This window comes from Geotrypetes seraphini, chromosome 3 (genome assembly GCF_902459505.1).
Source record: "Geotrypetes seraphini chromosome 3, aGeoSer1.1, whole genome shotgun sequence".
NCBI classification, from domain to species: domain Eukaryota; kingdom Metazoa; phylum Chordata; class Amphibia; order Gymnophiona; family Dermophiidae; genus Geotrypetes; species Geotrypetes seraphini.
Genome location: NC_047086.1, coordinates 28,151,549 through 28,170,745, shown reverse-complemented (window position 1 = coordinate 28,170,745; position 19,197 = coordinate 28,151,549). Strand labels below are relative to the sequence as shown.

Here is a 19,197-nt window from a genome sequence, read left to right as displayed (position 1 = left end):
CAATGTCTTGGCGGACAAACTGAGTCGTCTTCTCCAGCCTCACGAATGGACACTCCACTCCAAGCCCCTTCATCAGATCTTTGCTCAGTGGGGAACGCCTCAGATAGACCTCTTTGCGGCTCCCCACAATTTCAAGCTGCCTCAGTTTTGCTCCAGGATCTACGCTCCTCATCGCCTCGAGGCAGATGCTTTTCTGCTGGATTGGGGGAATTGCTTTCTGTATGCGTTTCCGCCATTCCCTCTCATTCAAAAGACTCTAGTCAAACTGAAGTCCGAACATGCCACCATGATTCTGATAGCTCCTCTGTGGCCCAGGCAACCTTGGTTCTCCCTTCTACCTCCCTTCTACTTCAACTCAGCAGCAGGGAACCGTACCTACTTCCAGTGTTTCCTTCACTGCTTACTCAGCATCAGGGGTCTCTGCTTCATCCCAACCTGCAGTCTCTCCACCTGACAGCTTGGTTCCTCTCAACGTAACTCCGCACCAGTTTTCCCAGGCGGTGAGGGATGTCTTGGAGGCTTCCAGGAAGCCTGCTACTCGTCAATGCTACTCCCAAAAATGGACTAGATTTTCTTCATGGTGTATTTCCAATTCTAAGGAGCCTCAGCGAGCCTCCCTATCCTCTGTTTTGGACTCTCTTTTACATCTGTCTCAGTCTGGTCTCAAGTCGACATCTATACGAGTCCACCTGAGTGCTATTGCGGCTTTCCATCAGCCTCTACAAGGGAAACCTCTCTCTTCTCATCCTGTGGTTTCCAGATTTATGAAAGGACTTTTTCATGTCAATCCTCCTCTCAAACCGCCTCCAGTGGTTTGGGATCTAAATATTGTCCTTTCTCAGCTTATGAAACCTCCTTTTGAGCCTCTGAGCAAGGCTCCACTAAAGTTTCTCACTTGGAAAGTGGTTTTTCTGGTGGCCCTCACATCTGCTCGCAGGGTCAGTGAGCTTCAGGCCTTGGTGGCGGACCCACCTTTCACAGTATTCCATCATGACAAGGTGGTCCTCCGCACTCACCCGAAATTCCTGCCTAAAGTAGTCTCTGAATTTCACCTCAACCAATCCATTGTGCTTCCAGTGTTCTTTCCAAAGCCTCATTCTCAACCTGGAGAATCAGCTCTTCACACTCTGGACTGTAAACGTGCTTTGGCTTTCTACTTGGATCGCACCAAACCACACAGAACTGCTCCTCAACTTTTCGTCTCCTTTGATCCAAACAAGTTGGGACGGCTTGTATCTCTTTCTGCTATGCCCAGGCTGGATTACCCCTTCCCTGTAAGGTCACAGCCCATAAGGTCAGAGCAATGGCAGCCTCTGTAGCCTTCCTCAGATCGACACTGATTGAGGAGATTTGTAGGGCTGCCACTTGGTTCTCGGTTCATACGTTCACCTCTCATTATTGTTTGGATACTTTCTCCAGACGGGATGGGCAGTTTGGCCAAACTGTGTTACAAAATTTGTTCTCCTAAGTTGCCAACTCTCCCTCCATCCCATTGAGGTTAGCTTGGAGGTCACCCACTAGTGAGAATACCTGCCTGCTTGTCCTGGGATAAAGCAATGTTACTTACCGTAACAGTTGTTATCCAGGGACAGCAGGCAGCTATTCTCACGTCCCACCCACCTCCCCTGGGTTGGCTTCTCTGCTAGCTACCTGAACTGAGGAGACACGCCCTGTGCATCGGGCGGGAAGGCACTGGTGCATGCGCGGTGCGGGCATCTCGAAACTTCTGAGTTTCTTCAAGCAAGACATGCTTGCAAGATGTCCGTATCGGGGCTCTGTCGGATGACATCACCCACTAGTGAGAATAGCTGCCTGCTGTCCCTGGATAACAACTGTTACGGTAAGTAACATTGCTTTTCATAGGGTGTCATAATTTTTTCACATGACTGTATATCAGTGTATCACAAACTGTCCTGTAGGCACTAGGCAGTCAGCTGGCATCTCTCCTCTCTGCATTTCTCCCAGGGTTAGCAAGCTCAGGGCCCCATCTAGAGGACCTCTGCGCATGTGCGGACATCAATGTAACGACGTTTCATATGCGCATCATGTCGACGTGCATGCATGTCCGGAGGCTCTCCAGAAGCGGCCCCGAGTTTATTGTGCCGCAGCTTCAAAAGGTTTACAAGACTCTGATACAACCAGATTTTCAAAATTTTGTATGTATCTCTCGTATGATTGATTGTGTACTTTGTACAATGATATTCAAAGTCTCCTTAACAGCAAGTCATATTTGAAGATGTTCGTGATGCTGAAGATGCCTTATATAACCTCAATAGAAAATGGGTGTGTGGCCGTCAGATTGAAATACAATTTGCCCAAGGTGACCGTAAAAGTAAGTACATTTATGAGAATTTGAGATAATTTTTAAGTGCAAAGAGATCACCATGTTCATTTTTTTCCTTGTTTGTTGGCATCAGCATAAGCATGGTTCTTCTCAAATCTGTGTTGCCAGTGAAAGTAGCTGTACATAATAAACTTCCAATATAGATCTAGAAAGGGGATGATAAAATTCTTGCATTACACATTCAGTAAATGAATGAAGTGGAAAAACCATACTAAAGGAGAGCAACAGCTTCTTTGAGGATAAGCAGGCCTCCTATTCTCACAGCTGAGTGATGTTAAAAAGCATCGGCATCACTCCTCCTTGACACATTATTGTATTCAGAAGGGTCCTAGATTCAAGAGTGCCCAGCTTCCTCACTACTATCTGATGGTGAAATAAGCGAACCAAGAGTACTAGAGCTCATGCATCAGCTCCCTCAGGCAGAGTGGCCAGGACCTTGGATTTAAAATGTTTCAGGCTCTGCTTATAGCCCACATCCAGTCCTGTCAGCTGTATATGAGCATGTATGTGGTCTTTGGCTTGCAGTTAACACTGTCTTTGGCTGATTCTCTCTCACGGGAGCAGGCTGAAGAGCTTTGCCAGCTTGCCTAAAAGCAGCTGCAGTGCAGGAAATATATGGCAAGGAGTCCAGACTCTGCAGTGGGTGTGGGAATGTGCAGATTCTCATGGCTGCATGTCTCTGACCTTGAACCAATGGTTCAGGAGAGGCTTAAGGAACACACCTTGCCGTTTATTTGGAGACAAGGTAGAAAAAGTGGCTGATCTTATAAAGATATAAAGTAGCAAAATAAATACAGTAAAACATAAACTATAAAATAATTGCTCAAAATAAGTTATCTTTGTTACTATGAAGTGAAATCACTTTAATTATAGATTCAGCTGCTCAAAAAACAGTATAAAAATCATAAATTGATAAAATTAAGAAAAATAAGAGGAATCAATGACGATTATCCCAACAAAGGTTATGCTACGTGGCTGGTATTCTGAAGATTCCTGAAGACTGTTAGATCATCTGTAGACTGGTTTATATTTTACTGTATTTATTTAGCTACTTGATAACTATATATTACAGTTAAAAACCAGTCAAGCTTGATCTTATAAAGAAACATACAGATACCATTCAATCCTTGTCTCAGCAACCTGAGGCTCCTTCCTCTTCCTCAACTAGGAAGTTTTCTGATGGACAGAGGCAAATCTCTACTACTCTCGAAGACGTAGGTACCCTCCTGCTTCTCACCCTGCCCAGCACTCCCATTCCTATCCACATCAGCTCTGTCATAAGAAGTTCAAACCAGCTCCCAGTTGAAGCAGGGCATAAGCTTTTGATTGGCTCCAGCAGAGCATAGCAACTGTAAAGGTAACTGTCCTGGAAAATCTACTGGGGGGGAAGCGGCTAGATTTTTACCACCAGCGGTTGCCCTTTATAACCTCCGACTGGTGAGTTCTTCAAATAGTCCTGCTTAATCTGAATTGGCATCAACTACCAAATTACCCACTGAGCCTAATTTGTCAGCTCTCGGCACAAACAGATACTGCTTCAGGAAATTTCCATCCTTTTGATGGCGAATACTTTCAAACCCATGACACTTGGAGAAAGAGGGAAGGGATTTTATTTTATGTACTTCCTTGTGCCAAAGAAAATGGGGGAGGCGAAGGACGGAATCCTATCCTAGACCTAAGAGTCCCTTTTTTTTTTCTCAAATATGCTTTTTATTAATTTTACCAAGTAAATACATTGAATACAAATAATACCAGCAACATAAATTAATTACATACAATAATACACTATTATATTGAAAACATCAGAATAGAGGAAATAATCTAAAACAAATTAAACATAATGAACATAAAATAAAACAAAATGCACAAGAGCAGCGGATAATCTTTTCAGATATAGAGGAGTCAAATGAGATTACAAAGTATTTCTTCAGAAATCGTCTAGTGGGGCCCATTTCTTATTGAAGCTAGCAATAATGTTATGTTTGAAAGCAATTATTTCTTCAAATTTTCTAATTATACACAAATGATTCCATCATTCGTGAAAATTGAGATTAGAATTATCTTTCCAAAGAGATTTACAAAAATATGGGGGCCATTGACTAATTACTCTAATGATCAGATATCTTAGCACATGGGTAGTATATATGTGGGGTTGGGGTGGGAAATGTATATCATATGGAATAGGAATATTGATAAAAAGGGGGGTATTTATTTTATCATACAATATTTTTTTTTATTGTAAATACAAGTGATATGTGAAAATTGTTTTTATTATGTTTAATTCACTTGTTGTAAGATTCAAAAATGAATAAAGATTTATGAAAAAAAAAAGAATTATCTTTCCAATTGTAGGCAATGTGATGGATAGCCGGAGCTTTCATAGTGTCAAATATTTTAAAGAAGTTTGATGGAATCGAGATATCTGGGTTTGAGGAGTGCAAAATAATGGCCTTATAAGAGATAGGCAAACCAATGTCTAATTGAGTTATAGAAAGAATTCTAGGTCATACACTGGACCAGAACAAATGTACGTTATGACAATTATAAAGGAGATGTATAAGAGTGCCAGGCTTTCTATGGCAAGACCATCATTTCCCTGATGAGACTGAGTGTTTAAACTTGGCTATTTTATTAGGAGTCAAATAGGCCTTATGCAAAACAAAAAAATATAGATTAACAAATTGACGCTGACATGGTGGGCCGAGCTGATAGAGACCAGAAGTTCCAATTTATTTCATAGGGATTAAATTCAATTCTTCCGCCCAGAGATCGTCAAAGGGGATAACCACTTCGCTTCTCGCATAATCTATAATCTATTTTTTTTTTTTTTCCTTTATTTATTGGATTATTCATTACAATATCTCTGTAACAAACATACATGAATGAACACAAAATAAAATACAAAATACAAAATGTAAATTCCCAAATGGGAATTAACATAATATAAGAAAACTAATTCAACCGTATCCTAGTCCACATTAAAGCTGATCGCCAGTGCAAATAAAACATCAAAGCAAATCTTTCTATCTACTTTCTAGGAACAGGCAAATGGCTATTATATATATTATACATCATCCTCCAAAAGTAAACCAAAATAAGGAATTAAACTTTCAACAAAGGTTTCTCTTTGATAAAATCTTCCACCTGGGCTGGATCAAAAAACACATATTTATCAGTTCCATATGATATTAGGCATTTACATGGAAATTTTAAGAAGAAAGTAGCTCCGACTGCCAAAACCTTAGGCTTTAGCTGAAGGAACTGTATAATCTATAATAATAAAACCCTAAGTGCGCATGCACACTCCTACTTGCGTGTTCCTTGATCCCTGATCTGTAGGTCTGTGGCTGCAGGAGTGCGCATGCGCGCTTAGGGGTTTAACCCCCCCCTGTAAGACAGTTCGCCTTTGGCGGCGTCTTCGCACTCCCCTCCCCGGCACACCCGAACCCCCATTCAGCCTCCCATCCGACCCTCTCAGCACGGTATGACCCTCCCATTGGACCCTCCCTTCCCGCGGTCTGGCCGGCTTCTTTAGTCTCTTGCCGCCGCCCCTCTTTCCTTCCCGCGGTCCCAACAAACCTGACTCCAGCAGTGGCTGCAGCACTCTAAACACGCTGCTTCGCGGCCTTCTGCCCTGATTTGCTCTGCCTGTCTCTGAAAGGTTAATTGAGAAAGAGCCCATATATTTTTTAATCTGCAAATCTCCTCAAGACCAGAGATATGATGGGAATCAGTGGCACTATTAAAGGAGTAGTGGTAAGGTTATAGGGATAGGATTAGAGGTAATTTGTAAAATTAGTCAGAGACCACTGTTCAGGCAGTGGGCCTGATGGGCTGCCGCGGGAGCTGGGCGAGATGGACCTCTGGTCTGCCTCAGCGGAGGCAACTTCTTATGTTCTTATGATCCACTTCAATAACACTATCTTTATAGACTTGTAGAATGTAAGGATGTTGGAAGCTGAAGATTTGAGGATTTTTAAAGATGTAGTATATGGAAATTTATACTAAATGTATAGGTACTGGAGAAATTAGCAGTTTCTCAAAAACCAACCATCTTGGAACGCTCCAATCGTCAAATTTTTGATACCATCCTAGACATTGAGCAAGTCTAAAAGCTAGGTGATACCATTTAAAATCAGGCAAATTTAATCCACTTCTAAAAGGATTGTGTATGCTCTCTGGACTTGAATGATACCTTTACTCACATTTTCAATGCTTCTCAGTCATAAGAGGTATCTCACATTTCTAATAGGGAAACGTAGCTACCAATACAGTGTTCTGCCCTTTGGCCTCCAATGTCTAGGGGTAGCAGCTGCATCTCTACACAGGCTGGGAGTGTATGTGTCTCCCTAGGGTGGTCCACGGTAGGATGCAAAAAAATAAATAAATAAATAAACCTTGTCAAATCTTGTCTCCACAAGACTTATTTTTGTCCACTTAGTATGTCTTACTCGTGTGTCAAATTTCAGCTTGATTAGACAATATTTAGCAGGCACTGTTTGCTTGTGTGTTGGATTGTGGAGGGGGGGTTGTGTGGGGTTTTTTTTTACCTGAGAGGGAGGTAGATGCTTGGAACAGTCTTCTGGAAGAGGTAGTGGAGACAGAGACTGTGTCTGAATTCAGGAAAGCATGGGATAGGCATGTGGGATCTCTTATAAAGAGGAAGGGATAATGTTACTGCGGATGGGCAGACTGGATGGGTTATTTGGCCTTTCCCTAGCAACAGCAGCAGATGAATCCAGAGACCAATGGGATAGCTCACATCTACCAGCAGGCGGAGATAGAGAAACTGATTAACAGGTGGTCCTATTGGCTGGCACTCCTCCTGTTTATCCAGTATTCTCTATCTCCCAGCAGGAAAAGGTTGCTATTCAACTAGCTCCTGAATTCTGGCTGTGACAGGAACTTTATTTTCTCCTGTTGAGATTTCTCTTCAGTGAGACTGCCATTCTGTTTCTCCTGTTGAGACAGGGGTGTCCGGCTGAACGGTACTGGCTTTAGGGGTTACACCTGGGCCCCCCAGGTCCCTGCCTCACCCTCCCTCCATTGCTAGAGGGTCTGACTGGGTCTCAATTTTTTTCTTCTTTCCCTTCTCTGTAAAAAAAAAAAAGAGACCACAGTTGCTACATTCTGTCATGCTTTTGCTGCAAACTGGCTTCGACTGGCCCTAACAACAAGCTTGTGAGTATGTCAGGCTTTTACGGTTGTTTGAACTTCAGGTTCTGTTTGGGAGTCTTAGTACTGTGGGTTCGGTCATCGTACATTTAAGGTATGGATATTTTATTGAGGCTAAGTTTTATGACTAGAAATCTGTGGAGGGAGCCGGGACTTCCCGCCCTTTGCATGCACGCGCTTGGTTTCCTTGTTGGTTACAGCGCGGCAGTAGCGATGCGATTTCATGCTCGTACTTGTTCTCATTGTTGGGTTTCAGTGCAGCAGTAGTCCTGTTTATTCTGAGGCTCTCTTTCATCGGTGTTTGTCACGGCCATGTGCAGCTGATTGTGCTGGTGCCAGTTTATAGCAGCGCGCATGAGATGGGACATGTTTTTTCCGGCGCTGTGGACCGTTCTTCTGGTTATTCCCCGAGTCTGATTTTCTTTCTATGCAAGCCGCGGCAGGGTAAATTTTGCGGGGCTCGAATCCGACTATGTTTCTAGGAGCATTGATTCAGCGACCACGTGTCAGCGAGAATCAGGCGTGCGCTTGGGTCTCCGGCGATGGCAGGAGAGCTGCAGCGTTCCGGTAGTTTGTTTCCAGCTGACTTTGGTCAGGGTATGCCGGGGCTTCTCTCCTTTCCGGTTCAGACAAGTTGTATGTGTTTCACCAGCTTTGGGACAAGCTTGGGCAGATTTATATGTCTATGTCTGTGTTCCTGCTGTACTCCCTTGAAGGAAGCTGCTTGTTTAATCGGACTCTGGGGTTAGCACTCAAGGGGTTTACCAGAGAGACTCTGACCTGTGCTAGGTCACCCAGTCTCGGTTTGTCTCCGGACTGGGGCGACATACGGCAACTCACGGCACGGTGAGATCAGCAGTAAGATAGTGCCCTGTATTTCACACAGGTATCTCATTGTCTCTCTTGGGGTCCCTGCAGATTGAGCCTTTGTCTGTTGGTAACTGTCCTTATTTGGGCCTCTGTGCTGAGCTGCATGTGCAAACTCATGGAAACACTAATTAAAAGCAAATTGGACACGATCTTGAATGAAGGGAATCTTCGGGATCCCAGTCAGCATGGATTCACCAAGGGTAGGTCCTGCCAATCCAATCAGCTTCTTTGACTGGGTAACAAGAAAGTTGGACTTGGGAGAGTCTTTGGACGTCGTGTACCTGGACTTCAGTAAAGCTTTTGACAGTGTCCCACACCGCAGGCTGCTAAGCAAGATGGAATCGATGGGGTTAGGAGAGACACTAACTGCATGGGTCAATGATTGGCTGAGTGGCAGACTTCAGAGGGTGGTGGTTAATGGTACCCTCTCTAAAACATCGGAGGTGACCAGTGAAGTGCCGAAGGGCTCGGTCCTGGGTCCACTCCTTTTCAACATATTCATAGGGGATCTGACTCAAGGGCTTCAAGGTAAAATAACACTATTCGCCGATGACGCCAAACTATATAATATAGTAAGTGAATGCAGTTTACAGAATTATATGGCGCAGGACCTGCTTACATTGGAAAGTTGGTCCTCAACCTGGCAACTAGGCTTCAATGCTAAATGTAAGGTCATGCACCTCGGAAGCGGAAATCCATGCAGTACGTACTTCTTGAATGGAGAAACTTTAACTAGGACTTCAGCAGAATGAGATTTAGGAGTAATTATCAGTGCAGACATGAAAACTGCCAATCAAGTGGAGAAGGCTTCATCTAAGGCAAGGCAGATATTGGGTTGTATCAATAGAAGTTTCGTCAGCCGAAAGCCTGAAGTCATAATGCCGTTGTACAGGGCCATGGTGAGACCTCATCTGGAGACTGTGTGCAATTCTGGAGGCCACATTACAGTAAAGATGTGCGCAGAATTGAATCGGTTCAGCGGACGGCCACCAGGATGATCTCGGGTCTCAAGGGTGTCTCGTACGAAGAGAGACTGAACAAATTGCAGCTCTACACTCTCGAGGAACTTAGGGAGAGGGGAGACATGATCGAAACATTTAAGTACCTCACGGGACGTGTCAAAGTGGAAGATGATATTTTCTTTCTCAAGGGACCCTCGGCCACATGAGGGCACCCGCTCAAACTCGGGGGCGGAAAATTTCATGGCGACACCAGAAAGTATTTCTTCACAGAGAGAGTGGTTGATCATTGGAACAAGCTTCCAGTGCAGGTGATCGAGGCAGACAGCGTGCCAGACTTTAAGAATAAATGGGATACCCATGTGGGATCCCTACGAGGGTCAAGATAAGGAAATTGGGTCATTAGGGCATAGACAGGGGGTGGGTAAGCAGAGTGGGCAGACTTGATGGGCTGTAGCCCTTTTCTGCTGTCATCTTCTATGTTTCTATGTTTATCCCGGGCTGTCGGGTTGGGGGGCTCGGTGGCTTCCACCCTCAGCTCCAGGAGTCTGGTCTTCAGAGGCGACTCAGTACTGTTCATTCTTCTACTCTTGAGCAGGGTCAGGCTACCTTTCTGGAGCTTCAGATCATTCTTCCGGATTGCCGCTGAGGGTCCTTTTGGTCAGTATTAGGATGGGGGTATTTCTCTACAGCTTGGACAGTAGGTGTTGTACTCAGTTGGCAGGTGAAGTTGGTCTGCTTCAATGGGTGGACTCTTATCTTCGTCTTCTGTTAGCAGATCCTTTTATGGATCAGGATAAGAGTTTGGATAGACTTTCTCTCCGTGGAATCTGAGCATGGCCCATTTCTTGTATGTTACAGTGTACAGTGCTGTGTACGCTCTGGAAAGTGTGCATGTTAGTAATAGTGTAATCTTCTGCATCCTGGATATTGAAATTTGTAGCTCAGGCGTTCTAGCTCTTTTTATGGACGTGAGATCTCCTTGACCTAGACCTCATGGCCTCGTCTCTCAATTCTAAGCTTCCTAGCTTCTTTGGCGGGCCCAGGGAGTGGGAGTTAGAGGGGGTAGCTGCATGGCTCCTTTCTCGATTCTGCCTTCTCTTTTTCAGTGTTTTCCGCTGGCTGATGATGGCTTGGATTTGCCATCTCGAGCTCGCTTTCCGGGCACAGTATTTGTAGAATCTCTGGATTGGCGGCGCCATCCTTACTATGCGAATTTGATGAGTCTTTCGACAGCCGGACTAAGAAGTTTCCTGGTATCTCCGGCTTTGGTCGCCTAGGGTCCGATCAACATGGATATTTGTACTACTTTAGTATTACGACCTAGTTTTTTGAAAAATCTTGGCTGACTTGTAAGGGTTATGCGAAGCAGGTTGTTACGTCTCTTATCCAGGTGCTACAGACGTCTTCTCCTGTGGCTTCTGCTTCCTTTTGGAGGTTTTTCCTTTCTTGGGTGCTTCTTAACGTTTGAACCACTCCAGAGTTCCTTTTTGGCACAAGTGTATTGCCGAGGGCTTAGTGTTCAATTCCCTTCAGCTTCTAGTGCCATTCTTGGCTTGTTACAAGGGCTAGGTATATTGCTCTTCGCTTACTTCTCAGCTTCATGTAGTTCAGTTCCTAAACAGAGTGCGGTATATTCATGCGCCTCTTAGAAAGCCCGGTTTGGAGTACAATCTTTACGTACTTCTCAGTTTACTGAAGACTTCATTTCATCCTTGTCTTTTGGGACTCTAAAGGGCTGTACCGTTGAACATGGGGTTTCTTGTGGCCATGGCTTCAGCTCTGCAGTTTTCTATGTTGCAGGCCTTGTTTAACGGGGATTCCTATTTCTGATTTCCGAAATATGGGGTATCAGTTCGGATGGTACCACTATTTCTTTCTAGGGGGGTGTCATCCTTTCTTTTATGTCATGCTCGCTTTTCCTTCCTGGGAGGAGAAACTGGGAGCAGTGCTTTTATTCACTGCATTTTTTGATACGTACGTAGCGTTCTCCACGAGCTCGGTTTCTAACGACTTTTAGTTGTTTATATCTCCTTTTTGTATTCTTCAAGGGACGCCTCAAACGTATGGCGGCGTCCTTAGCCTCCATCGCTCAATGAGTCCAGGAGGACATTCTTTATGCTTGCTTGCTGGCAGGGAACCGGTTGGCAAAAGAACTTCATGACCATTCCGCCAGAGCGATGGCTACTTCTTGGGCTCGGCCCAGAGGTTTTTTCCTTGGAGGAGATTTGTCTCGCGGCTAATTGGTCTTCCGAGAGTGCTTTCTCTCCGCATTTCTGCTTGGATGTGGGGGCGCATGCGGTAGGGGCGTTTTGTGCTTCGGTTGTTGCGGAGGCGGCGTTTGCTTCCCACCCAGATTGAGGATTGCTTTGCTACATCCCATTGGTCTCTGGATTCATCTGCTGCTGTTGCTAGGGAAGGAAAAATTATGTTCTTACCTGTTAATTTTCTTTCCCTTAGACGCAGCAGATGAATCCAGAGCCCCACCCTTTCTGGATATTGTCTCTCGGTTTTTTCTTTTGCAACTTTCGCAGTTTGTTATTATGGCAGGTTGTTTTCTGTATTATTGCATTTTGAGATTTGTTATGGGAAATAAGTTTTTTACATGCTATGCCTATTGATGGTTACGGATGCTTGGGCAAGGAGCTATACTGGATAAACAGGAGGAGTGCCAGCCAATAGGACCACCTGTTAATCAATTTCTCTATCTCTGCCTGCTGGTAGATGTGAGCTATCCCATTGGTCTCTGGATTCATCTGCTGCATCTAAGGGAAAGTAAATTAACAGGTAAGAACATAATTTTTCCTTATCTGCCATCATCCTTCTGTGTGTATGTAGGCAATTGCGCTTAGTTTATATGGTGTCTCGTTTGCAATCTGCATCCAAACACTGATTCCTTGGGAAGTCAGTCTGTCAGCTGTCAATTTCCACTTGGAATGGATGTTCTTTGACTGGTCAGTTTTCGTCACTATGATGAAGGAAACCTTTTCCTGGAAAGCTTTAAGTTGGCATGTGAGTCAGTGATGGTGGTATGGGATTGAGCCAATGGGAATTAGGGCTTCCTATAATGACGTTGAATTGCTGTTTATACTCAACACAAATCTGAATAAAACTGTTGCAAACAAGGCGCTTTCTGCTATTTCCAGACATCTGTGGTTTCTGTCCCAAGCACCTAGCAGCACTTGCCTTTTTTGATGACAGAATTGCACCAGAAACAAAGCTACGAATGGTGTGAAACTTACATTCTTGTACAATCTCTCTGGAAGCTGAACGGATGGGATCTTGTATCTCTATTAGCTTCAGCTGCAGGGCAACTAAAAGATGATACTTCCTCTTTGGGCTACTTGCCCGGGATCTTCCTGTCTTTTTCAGTTTGTTCCTGCAGCTTCACTGCATGGTTTCATCCAGTTTAATCAGCTTCTGAGGTAATGATCTCCCTATGTTTGCACTGTGTATTGCTGGCTGCCATTTAAATGTATTGCAGCACATGTCTCTCTGGTGTCTGTGAGTCACAGAGTGTGTCGATTTGGGGTGGTCCTCAAATTGGGGTTTTGTGGGAGTTTCCCTGCATTCCCTGGTCCCTCCCTCCTGTAAAATCCTAAAATCACCATTTTTAGCGTTTTCCTGCGTTTTTAACGGCCATTTTTCTGTCAAAATCAGCACCTGCGGCAGCCATCTTGGATTTTCTTTAAAGTTTTTAAAACTATATTTTTTGGACTTAGAAGCTTCGTTTTTGCTCCAAACTTCACAAATGGCCACCTCAGGACAGGATGGCATGGATTCATGCCATAAATCTAGCGGATGGCTTGCGATTTCGCAGCCACATATTCTGTGTGCCATGGGCCGTCAGGGGCGTAACCAGTGTGTGGATTCTACACTTTCCTCCTCCGGAGAGGACCTGTTTTCCTCCATTGTTGCCAGTGTCGCGAATCCAGTGTCCGGGAAATCACAATTGTGCGAGGAGGGCATTTTCACAAAAACGCAAACGCAGTTCCAGGGAAAGTCTCATCGATCTTTAAACAATTTCAAATCTGAGTCCCGCTGATCGGCTCAGACCACCGAGGACTAATTTCCGCCAGAATTTGTGGATATAATGTCTTCAGGCTTTCATGAGACAGCGGGCTATGTCCGTGTCTCCCTATCAGACTGCGGTGCGGCAGTCTGTACAGCCTTTGGATTCCAGCATGTCGATCTGATCCTTGCTGGTACGCCTGAACTTCAGCAGCAACTTCCCGTGATTGTCATGGTACCTGCGTCACTTTCTAGGCCATTGCTGCCACACGGCGATTCGGCGAGTCCCGCTGTGTGACTAGCCTAGTGGATCTCGGGGATTCCCAGAACGTTGATTCTCACAATGTGGGAGAGTATCAGATGGTGCACAGGCTAAGTCCAGTTGCCTTCCTGATTTATCTCTGAATCCCTGTGGGCATTGGGGCTTGCCTTAGACTCTGCAGTTCAGGCGGAGTGTTCGATCATGTGTTCTACGCGCCTGCTCTCCGCTGCATTTCCAGATCATGCAGACTCGGCAGAAATGCTCTTGGAGGTTGGGGGGCCCCAGAGGGTCCCCTGAAGTGCGCTAGGACCATGGCTAAATTGTATCCTATGGTCTCTGAATTTTCCAAGCGCCTAGTCCCGCCAAGGGTGGATTTGGCGGTGGCTCGGGTCACTAAACGTACCTCTTTGCCCTTGGATGGAGGGGTGGTCCTATAGGTTGTCCAGGACCGTAGACTGGATTTTGTCATGAAGCGTCTTTTTGATTCTGCAGCAATAGGGGTGCGAGCTGCAGCAGCCACTTCCTTTGTGGCCCAGGCATGTCATACTAAACTTCGTCAGATCCTGAGGAGGTTGTCCTTCGGGATCTTGATTTTCTGGTCTCTGGAGTGAATTATTTGGCAGACGCCCTCTATGATATTTTGAAGGTTTTTGCTAAGCTGGGAGCCATTCACAGGTTCGCTCTCATTTGGCCAGGGTTTGGATGACCTTATGGCGAGTGAGCAGGACCGTAAGCCTAAGGTGCTTCCTGGCCCTAGATCTCGTCCACCCAGGGGTTTGGTACGGTCGAATTTTCGTCCCTTCCAGAGGACCTTGCAGTACTCCAGACCCCCTGTGGCGGGACAGCGTTTCAGAGTCTCCTACAGACCTTGCTTTGAGGTATAGCGCGCCCACACCTCCCAACGTTTGACTTTCGGTCCCTTCCAGTGGAAAATTATGATGCCAGGGCTCTGATGCCTCCCCGAATCAGGGGGGCGGCTATCGGCCTTCCTTACGGAATGGCTGAAGATAGCCTCGGACCAGTGGGTTCTAGAAGTACTCGGGGAAGGTCTTCAACTGCAATTCTTTCAGCGGATGGCTTCATGTCCTCTCCTGAGGGCAATCCAGACAGGGTCGGCAAGGTGCACGCTACAGTGCGCCGGTTGCTAGATATGGCGGCTATAGAGCCTGTCCCACAGGGTGACTTGGGCTCCGGGAGATACTCGATTTACTTCGTTGTGCTGAAGACGGACTCCGTTAATTGCAGACCAATTCTGGACCTCATAGCAGTGAATGCATTCTTGCGAGTTCCTGCATTTCCGGATGGAATCGGTGCATTCTGTGTTAGCAGCGGTGGCACCCGGGGAGTTTTTGGCTTCCTTGGATCTCACAGAAGTGTAGATCCCAATTTTCCCAGAACATCGGGAGTTCCTGTGGCTTCATATTCTAGGGAGGCATTTCCAGTTGCCAGCGCTCCCTTTCGGTTTGGTATCGGCGCACAAAACCTTTACCAGGATCATGGTGGCTGCCCATCTGCGATCTCTGGGTGTGTTAGTGCATCCATACCTCGCCGACTGGCTGATCAGAGCTCCCTCGTCTGGAACATCTCGGAAAGGTGATCAATCTGAAGAAGAGTTGCCTCGTGCCGACCCAGAAGTTGGAGTACCTGGGTATCCGGTTCAACACAGGTCAGAACCGGGTGTTTCTTCCAGAATCCAGAAAACTGAAACTCAGGAGTAAGATTCAGGACATGTTGACGGTCCCAGCTCCGACAGCCTGGCAGTCCCTGCAGGTGTTGGGTCTCATGCTGGCAGCCATAGACATAATTCCGTGGGCGAGAGCTCGTCTGCGTCCTCTTCAGTTTTCACTTCTGTCGAGGTGGAATCCCCAAAGAGATGCGCTGGGGCTGCAGCTGCCTTGGTTGGCAGCGACACACTGCAGTATGCTGTGGTGGTTGGATTGAGTGACTCTGACTACAGACATGAGTCTCTCTGGTTGGGGAGTGGTTTGCATGTCCGTCCCGGTCCAGGGCCACTGAACAGGGAATAGTCTGCGTCAGAGAGAGCCGATGGTCGATCAATCGGCTGGAGCTATGAGCGATCCGGTTAGCTCTGCTACGGTTTCAAGTGAATCTCCACAGGACGGCTGTCTGTGTGTTCTCGGACAATGCGACCAGACGACCTTGATACGCTGACCTTGTGAGATTGAGCTCCGGGAGCAGTCTGCGTCTTCCTTACCATCAGCGGTTACTCATGCAGGGTCCGTTTGCTCTTCGAGGTCTGGACCACTTTGGTCTTACGGCCTGGCGCTTGAGTGGGCAGTCTTGATGGCCAGGGGGTATTCCTCTACGATTATCGCCACGCTCCTACAGAGCAAGTGGAAATCGACAGTCTCAGCCTACGCGAAAGCCTGGAGGTGTTTTCAGGCTTGGTGTGCGGTGCGCCAGGTGGACCCTTTGGTTCCGTAGGTAGTTCAGGTTCTGGACAATCCTGCAGGATAGCCTCAGGAAGGGTCCCGTGAGCCAACGGTGCACTTGGTAGTGTCTGTACCGGGTTCCTTGGATGATGTCACCCACATGTGAGAATGTATGCCTGTTGCCCTCTAAAACGCCTGCTTTCTCACCCTATAAGCATATTTCTCCCCTTCAGATCCATACATAACAATTTTGAGCGATATCTGTGTTCTTTTGTTTTTTCCTTTTTCCATGTTTGTTTTTTTTAGATCTTTGCTTGTATAATGATGGTTTGATATAATTTAGAATCTATATAATTATGTAACTTGTTCAAACATATTTATTTTATTTTTTTATATAGACCACTGATGCAAGCACCAAAACACAGCCTGTGTTTAGTCAGTAAGACTAAGTCCCAATTTGTTGAGGGTCTTGGTGTTTCTTGTTTAGTACTTGTTAGATTTATAGTGCAAACATTTTTTAAGATATTTAAATCAGTGCTAAAAAGTTTGTAACATTGCCGTTTTTAAAAGTAAAGCTGTAAAATTCCACATTGAAATTCTATGTGGTTGCTGAGAACACCAAAAAAACTCTAGGGGGTTAATTTTTATTTTTTGTCTCGCCCTTTATACACTTCTTTTGGTGCAAGAAATTAGCGCTGTTATTAACTTTAATATACAGTGGAACCTTAGTTTACAAGCATAATTCGTTCCAGAAGCATGCTCGTAAACCAAAGAACTCTTATATCAAAGCGAGTTTCCCCATAGGAATTAAGGGAAACTCGCTTGATACGTTCCCACCCTCCCCCAAGGCCAGCGGTGCTGCTCTTCCCCCCCGAGAACCGGCATTGCTCCCCCGCTCACGAAGGGCGCCCCCCCCCCCCCCCCCCGCTTGCGTCAACCCCCCTGCTGTGATCTGGCATCCTCCACGCACCCATCCACCCGAACACATTGCTTACCCCCATATGGTACCGGCATCAACACACAGGACATGCCGGTGCCCGAAGATCTGCCGTCTTCTTTTTGCTGGGCCTTGAGCATCTGCGCATGCTCAAGGCCTTAGAGTTCTCGCTCTGTCAGAGATTCTTGGAGAGAGCGGGAACTCGAAGACCTTGAGCATGCGCAGATGCTCAAGGCCCAGCAAAAAGAAGACGGCAGATCTTCTGGCACCGGCATGTCCTGTGGGTTGGTGCCGGTTCCAGATGGGGGATAAGCAATGTGTTCGGGTGGGTGGATGGGTGCGAGGGGGGGATGCCGTATCACGGGGGGGCATTTGTAAATCGAGGCAAGCTCGGTTTCTGAGGCGCCGATTTTGCAAATGATTTGCTCATCTTGCAAAACACTCGCAAACCAGTGCACTCGTAAACCGAGGTATCACTGTATATTCATTATGGAATTACGAGGGAATGAACAGCCATTAATATATTTGGAGAGGGTGTCATTCTTTCTTTAGAGAATTATCTTATGTTGCAATGATAAACTATTCCAACTTCACTTTAAATTCTAGCACCAGGTCAGATGAAAAGCAAAGAGCGCCATGCTTCTCCATTGGAATATAGAAGGTCCCGGAGCCATAGCAGGAGGAGGACACGTAGCAGGAGCTCTTCCTGGGACCATGGCAGGAGAAGATCAGACAGTCTGAGAGAGTAAGTCTGCTTCTTAATAGGAACACCTAAACCTACAGACAGATTAGCTGATATTAAATGAAGTTTCATCAGAAGTGCAGAAAGTATCACTTAGAACTAAAAGATTCTACTTTTCAAATGGGGAGGAAGAAACACCCTTATAGTATCTTCACAGCCCCTGCCTTGCCCTGAAAATATGGTATGGATTAGACACCAAGCACAAGTTAATAAACACGCTTCTCATAAGCAGCCTTACCTTTTTTGCTAACCGAGGACACTATGGAACACATAAACATAGAAAGTGACGGCAGAAAAGGGCCACGGCCCATCTAGTCTGCCCATACCAATGTCCCACCCCCTGACTCCTTCCGTGAAGAGCTCCCACGTGCCAATCCTATTTTTTTCTTAAAATCTGGCACGCTGCTGGCCTCAATTACCTCTAGAGGAAGACTATTCCAGCGATCAAACACTCTTTCGGTGAAGAAATATTTTCTGGTGTCGCCATGAAATTTTCCACCCCTGAGTTTCAACGGATGCCCTCTTGTTGCCGTGGGACCTTTAAGAAAAAAGATATCTTCCTCCACCTCGATACAGCCCATGACATATTTGAACGTCTTGATCATGTCTCCCCTCTCTCTGCGTTCCTCGAGTGAGTAAAGCTGCAACTTATCCAGCCGTTCCTCATACGGGAGATCCTTGAGTCCTGAGTAGAGAGTTGCGGCGGGGACAGAAACCCACCCGTCCCCGCCAAAGTCCCACCCATCCCGTGAGGAATCACATCCGTCCCCACCCGTCCCGTGAGGAATCACACCTGTCCCCGTGAGGAATCCCTCCGTCCCCACGAGGAATCCCCTCCGTCCCCGCCCGTCCCCATGAGGAATCCCCTCCGTCCCCGCCCGCCCCTATAAACTTCAGAAATAGTTATTTCATTTAATTATGCTACTGAATTAAAGGCTCTGGTAGAAACCCATTTACAAATAAGCAAAAAGACTTTATTAATTTGGAAATATTAATTGGGAAGAATACATACTTTGTAAACGGGTTTCTACCAGAGCCTCTAATGTTTATAAATTTTTATAAACACAACTAATATACTATTTTATCCTGAAGCAAAAAAAAAGAAATAGAATTATTTTCCTACCTTTGTTACCTGGTTTCTGCTTTCCTCATGTTCTCATTCAATTCCTTCCATCCACTGTCTCTCTTCCTTCTCCGTCTTCCATTTGCTCTGTTACTGTGCCTCTCCCTTTCTCCCCCCTTCCAAATTGGTCTGGCACCCATCTTCTTCCCTCCACTCCCCCAATGTCTGGCATCTCTGTCTTCTTCCCTGCCAGCGTCTTCTTCCCACTCTCTCTTCCCCATTTCTTTTCAGCGTCCTTTTCTTCCCCCATCTTCCCCATGTCCTGTCAGCGTCCTTCTCCCCCCTCTGTCTTCCACATGTGCTTTCAGTGTCCTTCTCCCCCCTCTGTCTTCCCCATGTCCTTTCAGGGTCCTTCTCCCTCTCTGTCTTCCCCATGGCCTT

The 19,197-nt window shown here is 46.0% G+C and overlaps 1 protein-coding gene across 1 annotated transcript in view; it reads left to right on the top strand.

The window, feature by feature from the left end:
- SRSF12 (serine and arginine rich splicing factor 12) overlaps positions 1 to 19,197 on the top strand; it is a 103,289-nt gene that overhangs the window by 41,954 nt on the left and 42,138 nt on the right. Inside the window, exons 3-4 of the mRNA XM_033938740.1 lie at positions 2,229 to 2,332; positions 17,558 to 17,696. Coding sequence (XP_033794631.1) covers positions 2,229 to 2,332; positions 17,558 to 17,696 — 243 coding nt within the window. The remainder of the gene's footprint in view (positions 1 to 2,228; positions 2,333 to 17,557; positions 17,697 to 19,197) is intronic.